This window comes from Plecotus auritus (assembly GCF_963455305.1).
Source record: "Plecotus auritus genome assembly, chromosome: 1".
Classification (NCBI taxonomy): domain Eukaryota; kingdom Metazoa; phylum Chordata; class Mammalia; order Chiroptera; family Vespertilionidae; genus Plecotus; species Plecotus auritus.
Window position 1 is genome coordinate 171,730,061 of NC_137770.1, and position 22,210 is coordinate 171,752,270.

The 22,210-nt window shown below is 37.0% G+C and overlaps 1 protein-coding gene across 2 annotated transcripts; it reads left to right on the forward strand.

Moving 5' to 3' along the window:
• Nucleotides 1–5,574: 5,574 nt before the first annotated feature.
• On the forward strand, nucleotides 5,575–22,210 carry GIMD1 (GIMAP family P-loop NTPase domain containing 1; the record flags this gene model as incomplete). Of its 2 annotated transcripts, XM_080650761.1 has the most annotated exons (3): nucleotides 5,575–5,637; nucleotides 7,142–7,536; nucleotides 20,537–22,210. In XM_080650761.1, 2 exons carry the CDS (start codon nucleotides 7,144–7,146, stop codon nucleotides 20,795–20,797), a joined length of 654 nt encoding a protein of 217 aa, XP_080506887.1. The 2 variants fall into 2 exon arrangements, with proteins under 2 accessions (XP_080506887.1, XP_080506886.1); XM_080650760.1 differs by lacking the exon at nucleotides 5,575–5,637 and having other exon boundaries at nucleotides 7,117–7,536; nucleotides 20,537–20,797.

Below are 22,210 nucleotides of genomic sequence, written 5' to 3' on the forward strand. Positions count from 1 at the left end.
CCTAGAGGGCCAAGTAACCACCTAGGATCCTGGCCTCCCTCAGGCAACCCTGATGTTATCTGGGGTCAGGACATCGAGTGACTTATAGGAAAGACTATACTCAGAGCCAGGGTGCTTGTGACAAGCTGAAATGAAAATAAGCAACTAGCTGAGCAGATGAGTACCTACAACTCCACTCTGGAAAGAAAGAGCAAACCCAACTCTGCCATTTACCAACTGTATGGCCATGAGCAAATTACTCAACCTCTCTGTGCCTGAAAGTCTTTTAATATCATCAAAGATATATAAATATATATATTTTCAAACCTCAGCAAATAGATTAAAGTGTCTAGAACAATGCCTGGTACATGTGCTACAAAAGTCTTAGCTTTCTGTTACATTATGCTGAACTTTCATGTAACGTTGCATGTACACATACACACACAAACACAAAACTGATATTTTCTTTTCTGCATCACTCTACCTCCCTTTCTACAATGTGTTCTTAGGAATATGCATTGTATAGAAATCTGCAATGGAAGACAAATACTTGATTCTTCTTAGTATTTCAGTCATTCCTCAGTATGGTTAGGAATTTGGAAATCTCAAATTCCTTTTCCAGGTCACAAAAGTACATTTAATGATCTGCTGTTGTTTTATCTTTAAGGGTTAAATAAAAAGCTGCTATATAGTAGTGCTTTGCCATCCAATATTTTATCCCCTGGAAACACTTAAGAACTGAGTTTAATGCTAAGAACTATATCACCCATTAGCTGGCACTCTTTGATAAGAGCCTGATAAAATTGTCCTCTTGTTATGAATGACGTAATTTGCATAGCTTAGTTGATGATTGCAGTCCAACATTAGACAAGGAACATACACAGATATACACACAAACAAACACACAAACACATCCTTCCTCCCCCCGCCCTCTCCCCCTCACACACACACCCTACCTAATCTCAACATGGGATGGGAAGATACCAAAGAACTGAGAGAATTTTTTGGCCTTTCTATAATTAGTAGTATGATTTGTCAGTCTAGCATTTCAGGCATTTTGCTATCAGCAAATTCGAGTGACAGGATCTAGGAAGTTAATTCCATATCACAACTATTGCTCAGAGAAAAAACATTACTTTTTTGTAAGAAAAGAAAACTAGGTTCCTAGGAAGATTATAACTACATTAGAAAAGTCATAGTCATTATTATGTAGGATCTATTTTATTAACTTGAAATTCTAAATTATTTTGCAAAGAAAAAAAGTTGTTCGCATAAAATGGAGGATTTTTGTGGCATCAAGCTTAAGAGGAATTGGATGTGGCATCTTTTAACTACTATTTATGGCATTCATGATGCTTTATATCAGCAATATTCCACCAGTGTGTCAAGGCACACTGGTGTGCTGCAAGAATTTTTAAAACATGCAATACCTGACTATTTAGTCAGGGGCACTGACCTCTTTTCCCTTAGATTGTCAAATAAAAAATGACAACAGCCAACACAACAGTAGCTGGCCAGTGTGAATTAATCAAAATTATACCAATTTTTTGTCAGTTTGGCAAAAAATTACTTTTTGGTGTGCCACAGAACTTTAGTAATTAGTTTATGTGTGCCATAGATGAAAAGGGTTGAAAATCTCTGCTTTATATCATGATAAGAGAAGTTTCTAGTACTTCCAAATACATTTTTATAATTTATAACTCATAAAAGTTTGAAATTGAGTAATATATGTGGCATAACTAGAATCTCTAAGACACTGAAGCCAGCCTAGTGTCTTGTGTCAGAGGCCAAGAGGTCAATAGCTTTATTAATCATTATGACACCTTCAGCTTCTGTGCCTTTTTGTAATAAAATACATTTATCCATGAAGGTTAAGTGCATGCTACTTTTTAAGGTAAGAGGATTAAAACATATAAAATCTTTGACATATAAAATTATTTTATATTAATATATCTTTGATGGTATTTTGCATTATAGTCTGTTACCTTATTTTTCAAAAATGGACAAAGGAGGTTTTTACCAAAGAGGATCTAAATTAAGGTAATAAAATTTAGCAAGTTTTTCAAGAATAAGGCTTGAAAACTTTGAGATCATTTGACAAATTTTGAGAATCTAAAGTATGTTTATTGTGCTGACATTTTTTTCTCAACATTTAATGTTCCTTTAGTAAGTATAGAGTTAAAACTTTACTGATTTTATTCTTGCTTTCAAGACTGAATTTATCTTTTCAATAATGCCTCAGAGTTGGTGGCCACAGTTTAGTTCTGTAAATCAAATCATTATGTCCTAGAGGCATCATATTATAAATTTTGTTTATGTTCTTGGAAATCCACTTAAAACTATAAAAGTGCAAAAGTTAATTGCATACACACACGGGTGTATATACAAACATTTATTAAGTACATAAAGCCAAACCTGTTATATAAGCATCTCAGAACAAAAAGGGAATCTAAAGCCAGAAACAGAGGTGATTATACTTTTAAAAAAATTTAAATATGGGTAAAATATATATTTATTATACTATAAATCACCAATATTGACACAAGAAGAGTCAAATTACCATGACAGAAATTTTTAAAGTTGTTCAAGACTTTTTTGGGCTTAGCTGTTCTCCCAAAAATTTCTTCAAACCTTCCAGGGATATATAATTGCCAAGATATCTAAATTATTGCAGAGCACCATAAAAGAAAGAAATTTCTTAATTCATTTTATGAAGTTAGCATATTACTAATCTGTAAACCTGATAAATATAGGATACAATAGAAAGCCATAAACCAGTCTACTATTAATAAAGTTGCTAAAATTATAAATAAATCTTAGAAAATTAAATGCAGTAGCATAGCAAAATACCATATCCAGATTGCCAACAATTATTCTTGACTCACAGAGTTCACATACTAAACATAATCCCATTAGTAATGCCTCTCATTACAGTAGTGATTTTTAAGGAAGGGCAGTAAATAGAGGGAGGAAAGGGGTAGTTTGGAAAAAGAAATGTACTCACTTTGTCAGTCCCCAAGAGAAGCCGTTGCCAAGGGACCCTAGGTATTAAAGATTTAAAAGTGATTCTATTTTCTTCTCTGTTCTTTTCTGAATTTCCTAAATGCTTTGAAGTGTGCATATTTCATTTATAATTCTAAAAAACTAATTAGAAATACTCAGAAGGAAAGCAAAAAAGCAAACAAACAAAAACCAACAGCCACAACATCAACAAAAAAACATAGTGTTCCTGTGTGGTGATGGGAGTAGTAGAGTCTTTAAAATATGAAACCAACCAAGTTTGGATTGAAGCTTCCTGTTCCCATCAATATTTCTGCCTAGACATGGGCATTCTTCATTGCTCCAAGAACCTGTAGACTGTGTTCAAATTAGGATCATTTGTCCCCAAGTTTAATCTGATGACCACTGTTCTCTAAAATGTTTTGAAAGGTGAGATCTGATGTCTTATTCTAAAACTTCCTCAAACTGAGCCAATCAAATAACCACCAACTTTAAATAGCTTATCGGTGTTCCCCTTGACTTAGAGCAGTATTGGCCAAGGTTAAGGTCATTTAGACATCATAAATAAAGATTCTGATTATTATTCTAAGGGTCTTCTTTGTTATGAAAAGCTAACATACTAGCAATGGGTTCACAGTTCAAGCCAATGCAAATTGGAATTTATCTAAAATCATGAATCTTTAAATCAAATTGCTCTAAATTAGGAACTATTTATTGCTAAATAAAATAGCTCTAAAATAGTCCCTTAGCCATTTCACAAGTGAGAGATTTCCTCCTCTTCCTTTTCTTCCTCCTATTCCTCCCCCCTCCCCTCACCCTTTTCCTCCTCACCCTTTTCCTCCACCTCTGGCTCCTCTCTCTTTCTCCTTCCCTCCTTCTCTCCCTCTTTTTTCCTCCTTTTCTCCCTCCCTCCCACCTCTATATACCCATATGATCTTTCCTACTCTTTTCTTGGCCCTTCCCTCATCCCCAACAGTTTAGCTATCACTTTATATAAAGTTGGTTCATGTTCTCAAGATCCCCATGACTTAAATAGTTAATCAAACTATCCTCAAACAGAGGTGGTTGGTTCCCTTTCTCAGAGAATCCTGGAGCCAGCTGTTAAAGTTATACAGTTTTATCCCTGCTACATTATATTTAGCCAAGAGACTGAAAAGAATGAGGTGATTTTTCAAGTTGTTTTTTCACCCTAATTCAAAAATAATTAATGTCAATCATTTAATATCATCTAATATTAACACATTACTCTCCTCTATGACCTCTAAGTGGACTCAGGTATGAAATCTCCATTAAATGTCTTGAAAATTATTTGGATTTTTAACAATATATAGAAACTCTGAAACTTTTTTTAAACAGTCAAATGTTGCATTCAATAAATGATTTAAACTATGTTTTCAAAGTGGAAGAAAGTTTAAAAACTAAGAACCTTGTACGAGTGCCACTTTTTATAAGGAAAATGAGAAAGAAGGTTCAGTCTTGCCTTTATTCAAAAGACCTTCCACACAAGTGCTATATGTTGCTGTAGATCGCCTAGTTGAAGAATGTCAGTTTATGGCTTCAGGAAGAAAATGAAAATAAATTCTAGTTCAAAATTACTTCTTAGGAAACAGGCTGCTACTGCCACCTGGGGGAGGTTCTTCCTACTTCATTCAAGAAAAGCCAAATGTGCTTGTCAGATGAATGAATCCAGTTCGTGTTTTCCTTGTCTTATTCACACAGGAAGAAGACTTTAACTTTCTGCCCATGAAATCATAAGGCGTTCCAGATGCCTCCATGATTCCTCCATGCAGAAATACATATTTCACAGACTGTTTGAGGAGTACAGGAGAAGCTGAACCAGAATATAACCACATGAAGGTTTTACCTCTTATACACGAAAGTATCTTGGGAAAGTATGGGTTATATACTAAGAAGTGGGAAAATCAAATGTAAGCTTTCAGTAATGAAATAAAACCCCCATTTTAATAAAAATTTATCTGGCTTCAAGTTATAGTAAATTATACTCACTGACTATCATTAATTGATATGAAAACAGCATGTGCTAATATAATCATGCTAGTGACTGTATCAATTAGAATAAAAGAATAAATTTCAATTATATGGAACTAGCCAAGAGAGTTTCCTTAAAGAATTTTCGAATTTATGAACTTAATACTGTTGTGAAGTCAGTATCTATTTATTTCACATGTATTACATATCAATTTATTGAAATGTTCATAAAGTAATGGTATTCATTAATTACAATGAGAAACATATAACTGTTCCTTTTGAATGTCTAGTTTCTGTCTAGACATTCTGTTTTTAATGTCTAGTTTGTGTTAAACAGAAACTAGACATTGCATTACTTTAGGCTATAGAAAAATTGTTCATATTAACAAAGTCTTAAAACAAAGAATTTAATCCTAGCTATAGAAGTTTCAGAAAGTACCTATTGAAATTACAGGTCTGTCAGGTGACATGAAAAACTCAGTGCTGATTAAAGATAATTAATCATTTATAGAGAGGATCCTAGTAACAGATTAACTAAATAAATTGCATGCAGTATCCGTCCCAGAGTGGTACAATAATAATGTTAAAAGTCTAAAGTTCATACCAAAGAACACCTGTACCAGCTCAAGGGAAGTCTTTGTGGAAAAAGCATTTTTAACATTGGAAAAGGTACGTGACATACAGCAAATGGATTGGGATTTCATAAATATTATTTTTTAAATCACACATCTAATTCAGGATTAAAAAAATAATCTGAGTGATTAAATTCCAGCCAACAAACACAGCTGAATGATCTGGGTGAGCTGGGGTCACTTTGAGGGACCCCAAAAATGAGTGTTTTTGTATGGAGGTGTGAGGTTCCTTCAAGGTGTTAACGTTAGGGTCTGGGTAGATTGGGGTGAGGGGTATTAGAGGACAAGAAAGGCCAGAGGTACTTTATATATATATAATACAGAAACTGTATAATAAAAGTAAAAGTTATAAGAAAAATAATAAATATGCAATTTAAAATGTCTATTTCTGAATCGGTAGTTGAGCACTTTTGGTACTTGGCCATTAGCACTGCTTCATTGATCTAATGAAAATGAAAGATGACCCTGTAATGCTATCAGGGACTTCTGTTCTGCCTAAAAGATAAACTACAATTAGGGGAGTTTTAAATGGAATAGAGTCTCCCAAGGTTCTCCTTCCTCCTAACTGAACTGCACAATCTGTTGGACTTTACTTTCTTCCTATTTTTAATATATTTTTATTTATTTCAGAGAAGAAGGGAGAGATAGAAACATCAATGATGAGAAAGAATCATTGCTCAGCTGCCTCCTGCATGCCCTTTATTGGGGATCGAGCCCCCAGCCCGGGCGTGTGCCCTGACCTGGAATTGAACCGTGACCTCCTGGTTCATAGGTCAGCGCTCAACCACCAAGCCACACTGGCAAGGCTGGACTTTACATTTTTATTGAGGAGTCAATACTTTACCCTGGTGAGCCATGGAAATGATTTATTAATTATATCCTAACAGAAATTGTAAGTCGTTCTCATTTTCATCAGGATGTCACCTGGTTGCAAAAAAAGTAAACAGAAACAGAAGTTTTCTTTAACATTACTCATGTTTCCTAGGAGAGAAGCAGTCAGGAAGTTAGGAAAGATGATTTCTTGCAGATTCCACTTGTGTATTCAAGCAGTGGGATGGTGGGGGGCATTTTTTAAAATGCAAGAAATGGGGTTTCTTCTACTGTTGTGTTTCTACTTCTCCAAGAGTGAATAATTTTCAAATACTGCTGCTGGCTTGAACTTAGGAACTTCAGTACCCATTCCTAAACCAACTCACTTACCACATTGATGAGTTAATATGGTTTACATTATTATGTCATTTGGTGTGTGTGTGTGTGTGTTTTTTTTCTCATTGTCCTGTAATCCTTGCTTCCTCTTCCCTTCCTTATCTATATTTGACTTCTCTCTCCTCTCCTATTGCAAACTACTAATATTATTTCAATCTTCCCTCCTCACTGGGGTGTGTCCACTTTAGTGAATCACTCCTGCACCCTTTAGTCACTATGAATGAGGGAAAAGCAAATTAAAGGTAATGCCTGGAGTGCTCCAGGCCAGGTAAGAAGCTTTACATGGGTGAACATAGAAGCCTACCTGCTTATGCTAAGCTTTTGGTTACTCACAGCCATGATGGACTCCAACAAGATGATCATCAACTTGGCCCTCTTTGGCATGACTCAGAGTGGAAAAAGTTCTGCTGGCAACATCCTTCTAGGAAGCACGGACTTCCACAGCAGCTTTGCTCCATGTTCTGTGACCAAAGAGTGTAGTCTGGGCCGCAGTTGTCACCTCCATGGCTTCATGCGTCGAGGGGGGCAAGAGATAACCCTGCAGGTCCGGGTGCTGGACACTCCAGGTTATCCGCACAGCAAACTGAGCAAGAAGCATGTGAAACAGGACATCAAAGAGGCCCTGGAACATCACTTTGGGCAAGAGGGTCTCCATCTTGCACTGCTGGTCCAGAGAGCAGATGTGCCTCTCTGCGGACAGGAGGCATCTCCCTCGGTCCAGATGATCCAGGTAATACATGGAGGCAATTATACTAATGCCATTATTTCTGTTTGGAGGTCATTATCCTAATAGGAAAAAAACACACTATAAAAACACATTAAAAGAGGCAGCTCTCCTCTCTCTCTCTCTCTCTCTCTCTCTCTCTCTCTCTCTCTCTCTCTCTCTCATCTTTCTCTCTCTGTAGCATGCCCCATACCTTTATCCCTCTCCTTCCCTGAGGCGCGTTGTCTTTGCCTTTCTTTTCCATAAGCTCCAAGGGCCCTTCTTTTGCCTCTGTAACTTGTGCCCGGAGCCCACACAGCCCAGCTGGCTCACATTTTCTATATCTGTGATTTTCTAAATAAACTTTCTCTTACAATTTGAAAAAAAAATGATTAAAAGAGTAGTGTAAAGCAAATTTAAAACAAGTCATTTAAAACAAGAACTGGAATTTAGTCAGTTATTTTACAAATGGGTTATTGAAAATAAAAGAGAGATATTAAACTTTAGAGGCTAACTAAGCCTCAGACCCCTAAGAACTGTACACCTGAATAAGCTTGTAAATGTGGCCCCCAGATTCTCTCCATCAGAATCAACGGGGTTCCTTGTTGAAAGTGCAGATTCATCCAAGCCCCTTTGAAACAGAATCTCAAAAGTGGAGCTTACATAACTGCACTTGCATAAACTTTCCATATATTGCTTTTTTAAAATTTTTATTGTTGAGATTATTACAGATGTCCCTCTTTTTTCCTCCCATAGCTCCCCTCCACCCAGTTCCCACCCCACCCCAGGCCCTCGCCACCCTATTGTCTGTGTCCATAGGTGATGCATACATGCATATAAGATCTTTGTCTAATCTCTTCCTGCACCCCCCCACTCCCTTCCCTCTGAGAATAGTCAGTCTGTTCCATTTCCATGCCCCTGATTCTATTCCATTCACCAATCTATTCTGTTCATCAGATTTTTTATTCATTTTGATTTTTAGATCACTTGTTGATAGATATGTATTTGTTGTCACTTTGTTGTTCATAATTTTTATCTTTACCTTTTTCTTCTTCTTCCTCTTCTTAAAGAATACACTTCAGCATTTCATATAATACTGGTTTGGTGGTGCTGAACTCCTTTAGCTTTTTCTTGTCTGTGAAGCTCTTTATCTGACTTTCAATTCTAAATGATAGCTTTGCTGGGTAGAGTATTCTTGGCTGTAGGTTCTTGCTATTTATCACTTTGAATATTTCTTGCCACTCCCTTCTGGCCTGCATAGTTTCTGTTGAGAAATCAGCTGACAGTTATATGGGCACTCCCTTGTAGGTAACTGTTTTTCTCTTGCTGCTTTTAAGATTCTCTTTTTGTCTTTTGCCCTTGCATTTTAATTATTATGTGTCTTGGTGTGGTCCTCTTTGGATTCCTCTTGTTTGGGGTTCTCTGTACTTCCTGGACTTGTAAGTCTATTGCTTTTACCAGGTAGGGGAATTTTTCTGTCATTATTCCTTCAAATAGGTTTTCAGTATCTTGCTTTCTCTCTACTTTTGGCACCCCCATAATTCGGATGTTGGTACTCTTGAAGTTGTCCCAGAGGCTCCTTACATTATCTTCATATTTTTGGATTCTTTTTGCTTTTTGCTTTTCTGGTTGGGTGTTTTTTGCTTCCTCGTATTTTAAATCATTGATTTGATTCTTAGGATCCTCTAGTCTACTGTTGAATCCCTGTATATTACTCTTTATTTCAGTCAGTGTATGCTTAATTTCTGAATGGTCCTTTTCCTTTTTTTTTTTTTTTTTACGTTCTCACTAAGATCCTTGAAAGTCTCACTAAATTCCTTGGAGGTTTCTAGAAGATTCTTTTTTTTTTTTTAATAAATCTTTATTCAGATTATTACAATTGTTTCTCCTTTTTCCCCCCATAGCTCCCCTCCACCTGGTTCCCACCCCACCTTCTGCCCTTACCTCCTCCCCACTGTCCTCATCCATAGGTGTATGATTTTTGTCCAGTCTCTTCCTGAACCCCCCATGCCCCTTTCCCCCTGAGAATTATCAGTCCACTCCCTTTCTATGCCCCTGATTCTATTATATTCACCAGATTATTCTGTTCCTCAGATTTTTAATTCACTTGATTTTTAGGTTCACTTGTTGATAGATATGTATTTGTTGTTCATAATTTTTATCTTTACTTTTTTCTTCTTCCTCTTCTTTAAGAATACCTTTCAACATTTCATATAACCAAGACTTGCTTCAGCGGGGCTTTGGTACTCACTGAGTCTGCCCCTTGAGTGTGTTGCTTATGGATGTGAAGAATTGTAATCTGGTATGGTCTCACACTGACCACTGGTAAACTGGCTCTTGGGTCTCCAGGGAGGTTCAAGGTCAGCCACTGCCTGGGGCCATCCAGCAGGAGCTACAGAGAGATCTGCAGATTCCTCCTCTTTGTATCGAGTTTGGAAGTGCCCAGACGAGGCCCAGCTGTGAAGCAAGGCAGGCTGGTGCTGGTGCTGGTGCCAGTTTTGGGGCCTTTTATTGATAGGTTTGGAGCTCCCTGACCCAGCTGCAGCTTGTTTGACAGGCTTTTAGCCCAAGAAAGGACAGACCATTCATATGCAAAAGCTGCTGCACACAGCTTTGGTGGGATTGTAAATTGGCAGGGCTCTCAAGGATTCACCAGGGCAGAGCAAAGAGAAATGGCTGCCAGTCAGCCCTGCACAGGGAGGTCCCAGCACAGGAATAATGACCACTCCAAGCACCTCCATAAGCCGCCCCCGTGTTCCTGCCCCGATGCCAGACAGTCCAGTTTCTCTCTATATGTGTCTGGGTCCCCCAGAGCCTCGCCGGGCACTGGAGCTCAGAGCAAGTGGGAGCTTGTAAATTCAGTTCATGGTGCTAGCCTTTTAATAGGAGCAGCTGGGTCTCCAGCAGCCTATGTGTCACTCAGCCCCAATCCACTGATTTTTACAGTCCGTAGTTCTTATGGCCTGTAGGGACTTCTTTCCCATCTCTGGGACTCTGGGCTGGGGGTCTGGTGTGGGGCTGGGACTCCTTGCTCCTCCAGGCAGCCTCCAAAGAGGCGATCTCCCTCCCTCCCACCTGGGTGCTGGACCAGCCCATTCCGCACCTCCGCAACTCCTACCAGTCTCGGTGTGTTTTCTTCTTTACCTCTCTAGTTGTAATACTTCCACTCAGCCAGCTTTCCCATGGTTCTGGATGATAGTTGTTCTGTATTTTAGTTGTAATTTTGATGTGGTTGTGGGAGGCAGCAAGTACAGCCATTTACTTATGCCGCCATCTTGGTTCTCTCCATATATTTCTTAAAAACAGTCAAGTTTCAGAACTACTGAACTAAAATACTAAGTTGCATCCATGTAACATCAAGGAGACTAGCAGTTAGAGTTCACCAACAAATTGGTATTCATTCACTCATTCATTGAACACTATTAATAACTGCACAAAGCATAATGATTGGTGAATAATATATGAGCCTTTCCATCAAAAAAGCTTAGAGTCTGAAAGAAACAAATAGATAAACAAGTATAAGGCAATGCATTAAGTGCCAAAGTAGTGTAATGTATGACTAGGGGGAAAGAAGACTCCACTGAGACTTACATCATGGTAAACATTCAGGAGAGATCTATACTCTAGTTATGGGACAGAAATCAGGAATTTTAGATACTTTGCTTGCCTCATAATCTGTAGGGTCAGTCAGAAACTGCTCCATTCCAGCCTTGGGAAGACCAAGGGGACCTCAGGGTGAACATGAATGACATGTGCCACATTTGTGGTCCTTGTTTGTTCATTTATTATAAGTCACTAAGGTGGAGGCTTATTCAGCCAGGCTAGGAGAGGAGCTGGGGTGAGGGGAGAGTATCTGGGTATGGCCACAGCTAGGAGATGGAGGAAGTAATACCTGCATACACTATATATATATACTAGAGGCCCGATGCACAAAATTCATGCAAGGGGCTTGGCCCTCGCAGCTACGGCTTTGTCCAGAATGTTGTCCAAAAGGTGGTCCAGTCTAATTAGCATATTACACTTTTATTATTATAGATATGTGCAAGACCCAGGTACAATCAACAATTCCTGGAAACTGCTCATTGAATTGCTCCATTCTCTTCAATTTATTGATTCTCTGATCTGAGACCACCCAAATTTAACTGCTGGACTTGACTAGAATTACTCAGTAGCTTTGTGAAGTCACTGAGCTCAGAAAGCTCATCTCTACTGGAAGCTCCACAGGTGAAGTACACAGAGAATAGAGAGCAGACATTTTTTTTTAATATATTTTATTGATTTTTTACAGAGAGGAAGAGAGAGGGATAGAGAGCTAGAGACATCGATGAGAGAGAGCCATCGATCAGCTGCCTCCTGCACGACCCCTACTGGGGATGTGCTAGCAACCAAGGTACATGCCCTTGACCGGAATTGAACCTGGGACCCTTCAGTCCGCAGGCCGACACTCTATCCACTGAGCCAAACCGGTTAGGGCTAGACATTTTTTATTCAAGAAAAATTTGTATAAATGCTGCTCTTCTTTTGGTCCATCTCTGATCATGCTGATATAGGATCTGTGACACTTAGAGAGTATAATTTATTTTAAAGGAAGACTTTTCCCCGGTAACTAGTAAAGGCATAAGATTGTTTTAAATCACAGACACACATTTTACTTTTTAGTAACTGTGCATGTTTCTAAAAAAATCCATATGTGTAATCACAAGAAACTGGCGGAAAAAATTAGGGTGACAAGAGAATAAAAAATAATCCTCATCATCCGACTCCTGAAAAATCAAGGACGTGCTGTACAAAAGCAAATAAAAAGAGAAGACGATTGCAATTAAGAAACAATGTGGAATCTAAGAAAGCCAATCTACCTCTCCCAAACTAATAAAACCTACATTTAAAGCATAGTTTCTGGTGAGAAATCAAGAGTGGGAGGGACCTGTGTTTTTCCATCAGTGTAATTTTGAAAGAGTTTTTTAAAAATGTGTTTTTATTGATTTTAGAGAAAGGAAGAGGGAGAGATAGAAACATAAATGATGAGAGAGAATTATTGATCGGCTGCCTCCTGCACATTCCCTGCTGGGGATCAAGCCCACAACTAGGGCATGTGCCCTGACCCGAATCGAACTGTGACCTCCTGGTTCATAGGTCAACACCCAACCACTGAACTGTACCAGCCGGGCTTGAAACAATTTTTAAAGTTCATTTAAAGCAGCTATTAAATAAGCATTTAGATTGAGCTATAGATGGATGTAATTCAATAAATTCAGTAAATGCATAAACAAATATTTCTCAAAACTAACCTGACTCCATATGTCTTCAAATTTTTCTCTAAGCTAGTCTTATACTGAGCCACAAAAGGTACTTAAAAGACATACATTTTGAAAATAGATTTATTTTCCAGTTTGGAGATATAGAAGAATATTACAATCCCCTAATTTTTTTATAGAAGTAAATTTGATTCATACTTGTCTCTGATCTTTTTAAGTGGTATCTGGCATACGGCCTTCTCTTATGGCTGCCTTCCTTAAGTTAGTGTCCAATTAGGAGTTGAAGATGGGCTAGGGCCAAACTCAGATCCATAATAATTTTTTCAAGAAGATACATTTTCTCTCCCAGGAAAACTCTGCAGTCAAGACTTGGTATCCAATCCCAGGGGTTTCCCCGCTTTGCTTTCTCCGGCCTCTCTAATCTATCACCAATGGATTTCACGTAACCCACCTACGTCTCTTCCTTTGATTGCAATGTATAAATATAGATGCAACCCACCATTCTCTGGAGCATTATCTCAATTCGTTGAGGTTCTGCTTCCTGGCATATGTCGACAGTTTGGCTTAAATAAACTCACAAAAATTCTTAAAAAAAAGACTTGGTAATCCTGAGGGGCCCACGACCCCTGGGAGGCATTGCAGCCCTGTTTTGGGCTTCCACCGTGATCTTCCGTTGAAGGTCGCCCAAGCACAGGCTGATTGTTTATGACCTTCTTCCTGAAGGTGCCTCGGATACTGGTGGCAGCCATCTGGATGTGCTCACAGATTGGGAGCAGCTGCAGAATGTCTGAATATTCAACAGGACCAGCAGCTGTTAGGAAGGCACAAGGAGTTGTTAAGGTCCTCTTGTTGCAGACACACCCTAGATTTTTTTTTTTCAAGCTGATGAAAAAATGGGGAACAGAACATCTGCCATCAGCCTTTTTCTTTCCCCTTTTTCTGGGGGTACTGCTGCCTGCCCTGGAAGGTGTCTTAAGGCCAATGCCAGAGAGGTGCCCTTTTTTTTTCCTGTAACTCCCTGTTGTCTCTTTACATGTCTCTCTCCATTTGTGCTCCAATATTTTGCAGGTGCATTATAGGCTGCCAGCTGTGACAACTGAAACATTTCCCTTCATAATCCTTTCTTCTTTATTTATGTTAGGCCTTTCTTAATTTACAGTAAAATGATAGCAATGCCAGTGAGTCATCTACCAAAAATTGGGAAATAAAGAAAATGATTCTTTTTAATATTATCTGAATATCATTTGAATATTAAACACACACACACACACACACACACACACACACACACACACACGATGGATCAGAGCAGATGTAGTAAAGTCACCTTAAGGAAAGTGCTAGCATGCAGCAAACACTAAGAATTGAATCCATGAATTGACTACAACCATATTCATGCCACTGTCATGGTATCACGTATTATTATTGTGTATAATCAGGCTTTAAACATTTATTTTTATTTAGAATGAACAATGTGACTGTTAACATTATAGGTGGATATGTATACAAAAGGCTGAAAAAGGCCAATGCAGGACCTGAAAAATACTAAGCAAAGATCATCAGCATAGGTTTTTGATGAAATTTAGTTGGAAAATAAGCCTTGTTATAATTCTGAGTATGTGGCTATAAATGTTACTAAGACTTTCTTGGCTTCAGTTTCTCATTTATAAAATGGAGATAATTTTACTTATGTTAAAGAGTTCTGAGGCTTATATTTAATAAATGTAATGTGCTTGGCATTGTGCCTGAACTATACAGTAGGTTCAATGAAAATTAGTATTACTGTTATTGTTTTTATTGTTATCATCACTACTCAGATTGTGATGGGTACCATTCAAATGAACTAGTAGATATGAGCAACACATTTTAGAGGTTAAGAACATGGATTCTAAAGTAAGATATGCCTGTGCTCAAGTCCCTACTTAGTTATTTACTTGCTTTGTGACCTTGGGCAAGTAACTTCTCTAACCTTCCATCTCTTTATTGATAAATTGGGAAAGATAATAGTGTCTACTTTACTGCAGTACTTTTGGGATAATGTCATATTCACACAATAGCAAATGGCAAGTATACAATAAATATTAGCTGTGGTCATTATGATCGTATTGTTGGAATTTGTCTTGTTCTAAAATTAGGACATTTTTTGTAGCCTTCTTAGGGATTATCTTGCTAGGCTACAAAAGAAAGTAAGAGTGAAATCAAATTTACATGGCCCTGATTTATAACTATAAGAACTTCCTTATTAATTTAGAAAAAAAAGAAAACATGGGAAGAAAATTGACTGGCTTATTAAGGAAAAACTGAGAAGCCCCAATTTCATGGGAAGGACGTGGGCCTGGCAGTCCAGGGACCTCTGTTACAGCCCAAACCTGCCAACAATCAGCTATGTTGCTTTGGCCAAGCCATTAACAACACAGCCTCAATATCATCATCTGTGAATAAGGCAACTTGGACAGATGATTTCTAAAGTTGAAAATTCTCTGAATCTGATCTAACGAGGTCTTATCATTCAGCTTTGGCTCTTTGAGAAGGAAAATGTAGTGCTTTAAGTGGGATGAGAGTAAGGGAATAGCATAAAATATAAGGAATGGTCCTTATTGTCCTCCTTTTTCATGATAATTTTTTTTCTCAGTTGATGTAATAGTTGGCTTTTTTTAAAGTTTCCCCCTAAAAAGTCCAGATGCTATGATTTCATCAACCACAAACAAATGGGGCAGGGCTGGTGAGGTCCTGGGAAATGAATATAATTCCTGGAAAACAAAGTCTATATCCTAACTAGTTGTCCCAAAAGGACTCTCCTACCCGTTAAGCACTCTGAAATCAATAAATTCATAATTGATTGAAATTTTCCATCTAGATTAGTACTCTATTTAAATTATTAACACCAGATAACTTACATTAACTTATCTTACTCTTGGATTTTCAAGTAAGGTATCAATCAACTGTGATTATTCTTTCTCTGGGTCCATAGAGAGCACTTTTGGCCACTAACATGATGACTATACACCAAGCAACACTATTTTCAAATATTCAACTATTTTCTGGCCAAAAATCAATCTAAAGATTATAAGCTAAATCAACCATTCTCTTCTATTTTTGGCAGTTATTCAAAAGTACAATTTCTCTCACAGTTCAGGACATGAATATCTTTTCATAAATAATTATCTACATGTAAAAACTTCCCAATAGCTAAACACATGGACTCGTGATATTGAACTCACAAATCTATTTTCTTTAGGTGCTTTAACTCATTTTCCTTGAATCATAGTATGCTTTAAAGTATGTGTTGGTGACATAAAGGAAATGTATTACTGTCAGCTGCTTCCTGCAAGTCCTGTACTGGGGATCGAGGCCTCAACCTGGGCATATGCTCTGACCTGGAATCAAACCAGCAACCTTTTGGTGCACTGGACGATGCCCAAACAAGTAAACCACACCGGCCAGACCCCACAAATGTTAACATAGTGATGTTTTTAAAATACTTAATGACAAATATGGCCCATGCATCAACCAATACTGAGAGGGTGGGGTCTGGGGGTAGCATCAAGGGGTTAAGGGCAGGAGCTATTTATTAACTTGTATTTCACATTTCAATATTATGACAAGCCATATAAACACATTTAGAACATATTGGATGAATATAAGATCTAGCTCTAAATTTGAGGAACTTCCAGACAAGAGTGATGAAAGATCAATAGTTGTATAGAAAAAATCCCAATACTGCTCAGTCCCTCTCTTTACTTGGTATGTCTTCACTACCTGATAACTCCCTCATTAATTCCTGTGCTCAAGGCATCATCACATGCCAGAAACTTTTCTGACTCCTTCCTTTACCCCAGTTTCCATCCACCCCCGCAAACTGGGCTAAATGTCTGCCCTTCTAACACCAATATATTTTCTATCACAACAATTGCAATTATACTAAATTGTAAGTATTGTTTTTCCTGTCTGTCCCACTTCCTCAGTTCTAAGTTTAGTTAATACACAAGAATCTCCGCTACTTAGAAGCAGGAAATGTATCTGTCTTGTTCTATAGTGTCTTCTGGAACAAAGCAGACCCTCAATAAATATTTGCAGAATGAATAAATCTCCTAGAGTGCTTTTAAAAGTTCAGATTTCCAGGTTTCATCCCTAAAGATTCTGATATATTTTTAGCAAGCATTAAAAGTGGTTCTCACCCTAGCCAGTTTGTCTCAGTGGATAGAATGTCAGCCTGTGGACTGAAGGGTCTGGGTTTGATTCTAGTCTCCCATCAAGGACATGTATGTTGGTTGCAGGTTCAATTCCTGACCCTGATCAGGAAGCATGCCAGTTCACATCGATGTTTCTCTGTGTTTCTTCCGCTCCCTTCCAACTCTCTCTAAAAGTCAATGGAAAAATATCCTCAGGTGAGGCTTAACAAAAAAAGAAAGAAAGAAAGAAAGAAAGAAAGAAAGAAAGAAAGAAAGAAAGAAAGAAAGAAAGAAAGAAAGGAAGAAAGAAAGAAAGAAGAAAACAAAAGAAAAAGAAAGAAGAAAATGATTCTCTTGTAAATGACCCAGGAACCTTTTTATTCTTAGAACCTAGACTTGGTATCCTTAGCATTTCATTAATTTTTTTCAACCACTTGTATTAATTTGCTAGGGCTGCCATAACTAAGTACCACTGATGGAGTGGCTGAAGCTACAGAAATTTGTCTCTCAGTTCTGGAGTCTGGAAGTCTGAAATAGATGTTAGCAGGGTTAGTTCCTTCTAAGAACTGTGAGTAAAAGATCTGTCCAAGGAGTCTCTCCTTGGCTTATGGATGGCCATCCATATGTTCACATGGTGAAATCCCTGTATTCATGTCTTTGCCCAAATTTCTCTGGTTTAGAAGGGCACCAAATCACAATGGTTTAGAGGCCCATCCTATGGCCTTATCTGAACTAAGTACATCTGCAAGAACCCCACTTCCAAATAGTCACATTCTGAGGTACTGGAGGTTAGAATTTCAACACATGAGACACAATTCAACTCATAACACCAGCTTTTATTTTGTTTCCTCTGACCCCTCTCCCATGAGAAATGTGCCATAGTATACTGAATATATGACAAACTCTGAAGAGGTCTGCTAATTTTGCTATGTCATTGTTAGCTAAAATGTGATGTTGGCATTACATGTATACTTAAATTTACACAAGAACTATGTTCTTTAAAAGTTGGGCTAATCAAAGTTTTGCTAATTTATGTTTTTAAAGGCACATAAGAATATGCCAATTAAAGTATCGCTTTGAAAAATCCCTGTGTAAAGTTTAGAATCTCTGTTAAAATAATTATTCTCTTGTACTGATCTTGAAACTTCAATTCAGATTTTCTTGAAAGCAGGGCATTTTTAAACTAGAAATATACAATTATTGTATGGTGAAGACAGACAAATTCTGAACAGATATGAGGAAAAATTTTGGGCCTCTAAGCAAATCCATGATAATGAACTACAGAACAAAAGAGAAGTTTTACTGGAAAGTACAATTATGTGTACCAAAGATTAAGCTTCAAAAATTTAGACTAAAGAAAACCCTAAACCTTATATTTAAGATGATGGTGCAGGTCCAAATTCCAAATTAATTCAAAATATATTAATTAAGAGTTCACAATGTGTTAGAGGCTTTGATTTATATATAAAGATATGACCTTGTCTTCAAAGAGCTCATAGTCAAGTTACAAAGATGGATGTGTAAATAAAAAGCTCTGATAAAGGCCAGGCTGTATTAGGAGTAACCATGGACTCAAGATGTTTCTAATTTTAAAATATTGTCCCCAAATTCCTGTATTTTCACATTAAATTTATATGTCCTCATTCCTCCCTCCTCTCTCCTTCCTTCCTTTTCTTTCCTTCTTTTCTTCCTTCCTTCCTTCCTCCCTCCCTCTCTCCCTCTCTCCCTCTCTCCCTCTCTCCCTTCCTCCCTCTCTCCTTTTATTCTTTGGCTATATTCTTTTTTTTTTCATATTATAAATACTAGTCCTATATTTGTTATATACATTGAAGTTTCCCAAATTGTCTTTTGATTTTTTCAAGATTTTTTTAAAACCAGAGTTTGTACTAATACCTCTCCATGGGTTTGTATTCTCTAAGCATCAATTTCTCCATATCATAATTTTGATAATTATAGTATTTCCCACAAAGCAACACATTGAGCTTCAAAGGAGCTCATGTGCTTATAATAATATCTGGCATAAATATTAGGTGATCTCTTTCTTCTGATTATTAGAGATCTTGGTTTTATTCCCAAGCATTTTCTATTTTTCTGGCTATTACAAACTATAGCTGCTTTGGAAATATTTTGGTAATGAGAGTGTCTGGAATGGAATGAATGTTATTTTACTGTCATATTGTCATGATTTCATATAACTGAAAATATTCGAAAAAGTTAAATGGTTATTTCTAGATGCCTTTCATATTGCATGAACAATTTGCCACATGCTGTTCCTTCTGCTTATTTTCACTAATCAAACAAGAATTTATTACATAACCAACTTCCACAGATTACTAAACAAAGGAACACCAGTCTTCAGTGTTTTTCAACCACATTAGAGGAAGTCATCTGATAAATTGTGTTTGATTCTAGGCATGTGAAGTGAAGAGGATGAGAATCACAGCAACATTTTGTAGTTGTTCCAAATTACCAAATGTATTTTGATCTTAGCTTTTCCATGACATGTAAATCCTTAAAAATGTTTTTAGCTATGATAATAACACAATTAAACAACAATAACAACAAAAATATGGCAATTTCCTTGGCCAGAATACATTGTCTGAAAAGAATTCAATTGTTCTAATAGATTTAGGTAGATAGGCAAATACAAATGATTGCTGAATGTTGTAAATATAAATACAGTAGTCCCCCTTACCTCTGGCGGATATGCTCCAAGACCCCCAGTGAATACTTGAAATCACAGATGGTACCAAACCCTATACATACTATTTTTTTCCTATACATATGTATGATAAAATTTAATTTGTAAATTAGATACAGTAAAAATTAACAATAATTAAAATAGAATAATTATAACAATATAGTGTAATAAAATTTAATGTGAATGTGGTCTCTCTTTCTCTCTTAATTATATAGTACTGTACTTGCTCTTTTTCTTCTGATGATGTGACATGATACAATGTCTACATGATGACATGAAGTGAAGTGAATGGTGTAGATCTTTTTGGACCAGGATTGCTTGTGGGTAACCGAAACTGCAGAAGGTGAAACCACAAGTAAGAGGGGACAGCTCTGTATCATCTGCAGCATTGGTAATATGCAGTTTTGAGGATGTGCATACATAAATTATAACAGTAAAATAAAATAGAGAACTAAAGCCTTTTTAATTTTTTTTAAATATTTTCTTGATTTTTGGAGAGAGAGGGAGAGAGAGATAGAAACTTGAAGAGAGATAAACATCATCAACTGGCTGCTTCCTGCATGCTGCCTACTAGGATGGAGCCCGCAACCTGGACATGTGCCCTGATTGGGAATCAAACCGGTGACCTCTTGGTTCATAGGTTGAAGCTCAACCACTGAACCACTCCGGCTGGGCAAACTAAAGCCTTTATTTTTTACAAAGACCACACCTCTCTCTCTCCATTTGCTTACATTATCTGACCCCTTCTTCACTTCCCATTACACATATCAACATTTACAAACATCACGATATACATGGATATTGTTGATTATCTATTTTGGACCATAACAACTCTTTTTTTTTGTTTCTGAGAAATATAGTCCAAGGAAAATAACCATTTAACTTCTTATCTCTTTCAGGAACTTCTGGGACATGCTTGGAAGAATCATACTGCCATTCTTTTCACCCATGCAGAAAAAATAGAAGAGGCTGGGTTCAATGAAGCTGAATACTTACATGAGGCCTCCGATACACTGCTGACCCTACTAAACTCTATTCAGCACAGATATATTTTCCAGCATAAAAAAGGAAACTCACTTAATGAACAAAGAATAAAAATCTTAGAAAAAATAATGGAATTTATAAGAGAAAATAGTTACCAAGTTCTTACCTTTAAATAAAATTTAGATAAAAGGAAAGAACATTGGGTTTTAATGCCAGAAACTTGGTTTCAAAAGTGCCTTTGTTAGAATGGATGTGGACCACGAGAATTCCAATATCCTGCCAGTGAAAGAGTACACTGGTATAAACACTATGGAAATTACCCAAATGTTCATCATCAATAGCATGGATAAGCAAATTGTGGTATTTCACATAATAACATGTTATGGGGTAATGGGAATGAACAAACAGTATGTTAACAGTATCTATGAATTGCCTAAACATAATGCTGAAAGCAAGAAGACAAACATACTCCTTAAGTATTGTCACAAACTTGATTTTCAACATTTGAGTACCTTTTTCATATATTCTTGTCTTTGATTGGTGTTTTCATCTTACACACCTATTGCTAACAACAACTTGATCAATGTAAAGACATACCTTACTGTTACCTTAATGTGCATTTCCCACACTACTACTGTATTGAAGTGTTCTTGTTTTTTTTATAATCATGTTGGTCATTTAGATTTGCTCTTCTATGAATTGCCTGTTCATATTTTTTGTCCTTTTTCTATTGGATTACTTCTCACAAAGATTGTGTTTAACCAAAACTTTAGAAAGGCTCCTGAACCTTCTCCAGGCCCATCTGTGCTTTGCAAAATCTAGTTTTGGCAAGAACCCTGCTAAGTCAGTTTAACCAGAATCCTCTACATTCATTTTTCTGACTGGATTTCTCATCCTCTATTGTTTCCCTGGTGATGTTTGATCACCCTTATTGTCTGCAGCAAAGATCTGGTTAGGTCGATGTGGCCAGACTCCCCTGACCCTTGATGCTTCCTCTTGGTAACTGTCCATCCACAGATCCCCACCCAGGTACTTGGCTATAATTTCCCACTCCCCAATCTCTCTCCCCACTGTAAAATCCCATTGTGGTTCCTATATCTATCTCGGTATTACCATCAGGTCTGCCTTACCAACTTTAACAGTGTCACTGAATATTTTTTTCTTGAACACCTCCTGCTTGGCAAATTGGAAGAGCTCTATATTATAGATAATAGTCTTCTATCTGTCCTTCATGATGCATTTTTTTTTCAATTCTATTACTTATCCTTTAACTTTGTTTATAGTAACTTGTGTCAAATTAAATTTGTAAATTTTCTTCTAGTCATATATTTCTATGTAAATGATATGAGGTAGGATTTTAGTTTCATTTCTCTTCAGATGTGTAATCAATTGTATTTGCTTTACTTATTAAATAATCCATCATTTTCCTACTTATGAAAGGTAGATAGACTGAGATAGGCGTATGGAGATATGTATCCTTTATTTCTGGATCTATTATGGATTCTTAATTCTTTGCCATTATCAATTTTATTTATAGTACTGTCAATATCAGAATAATTAAAATAATTGTATATCATTGCTTGATATAT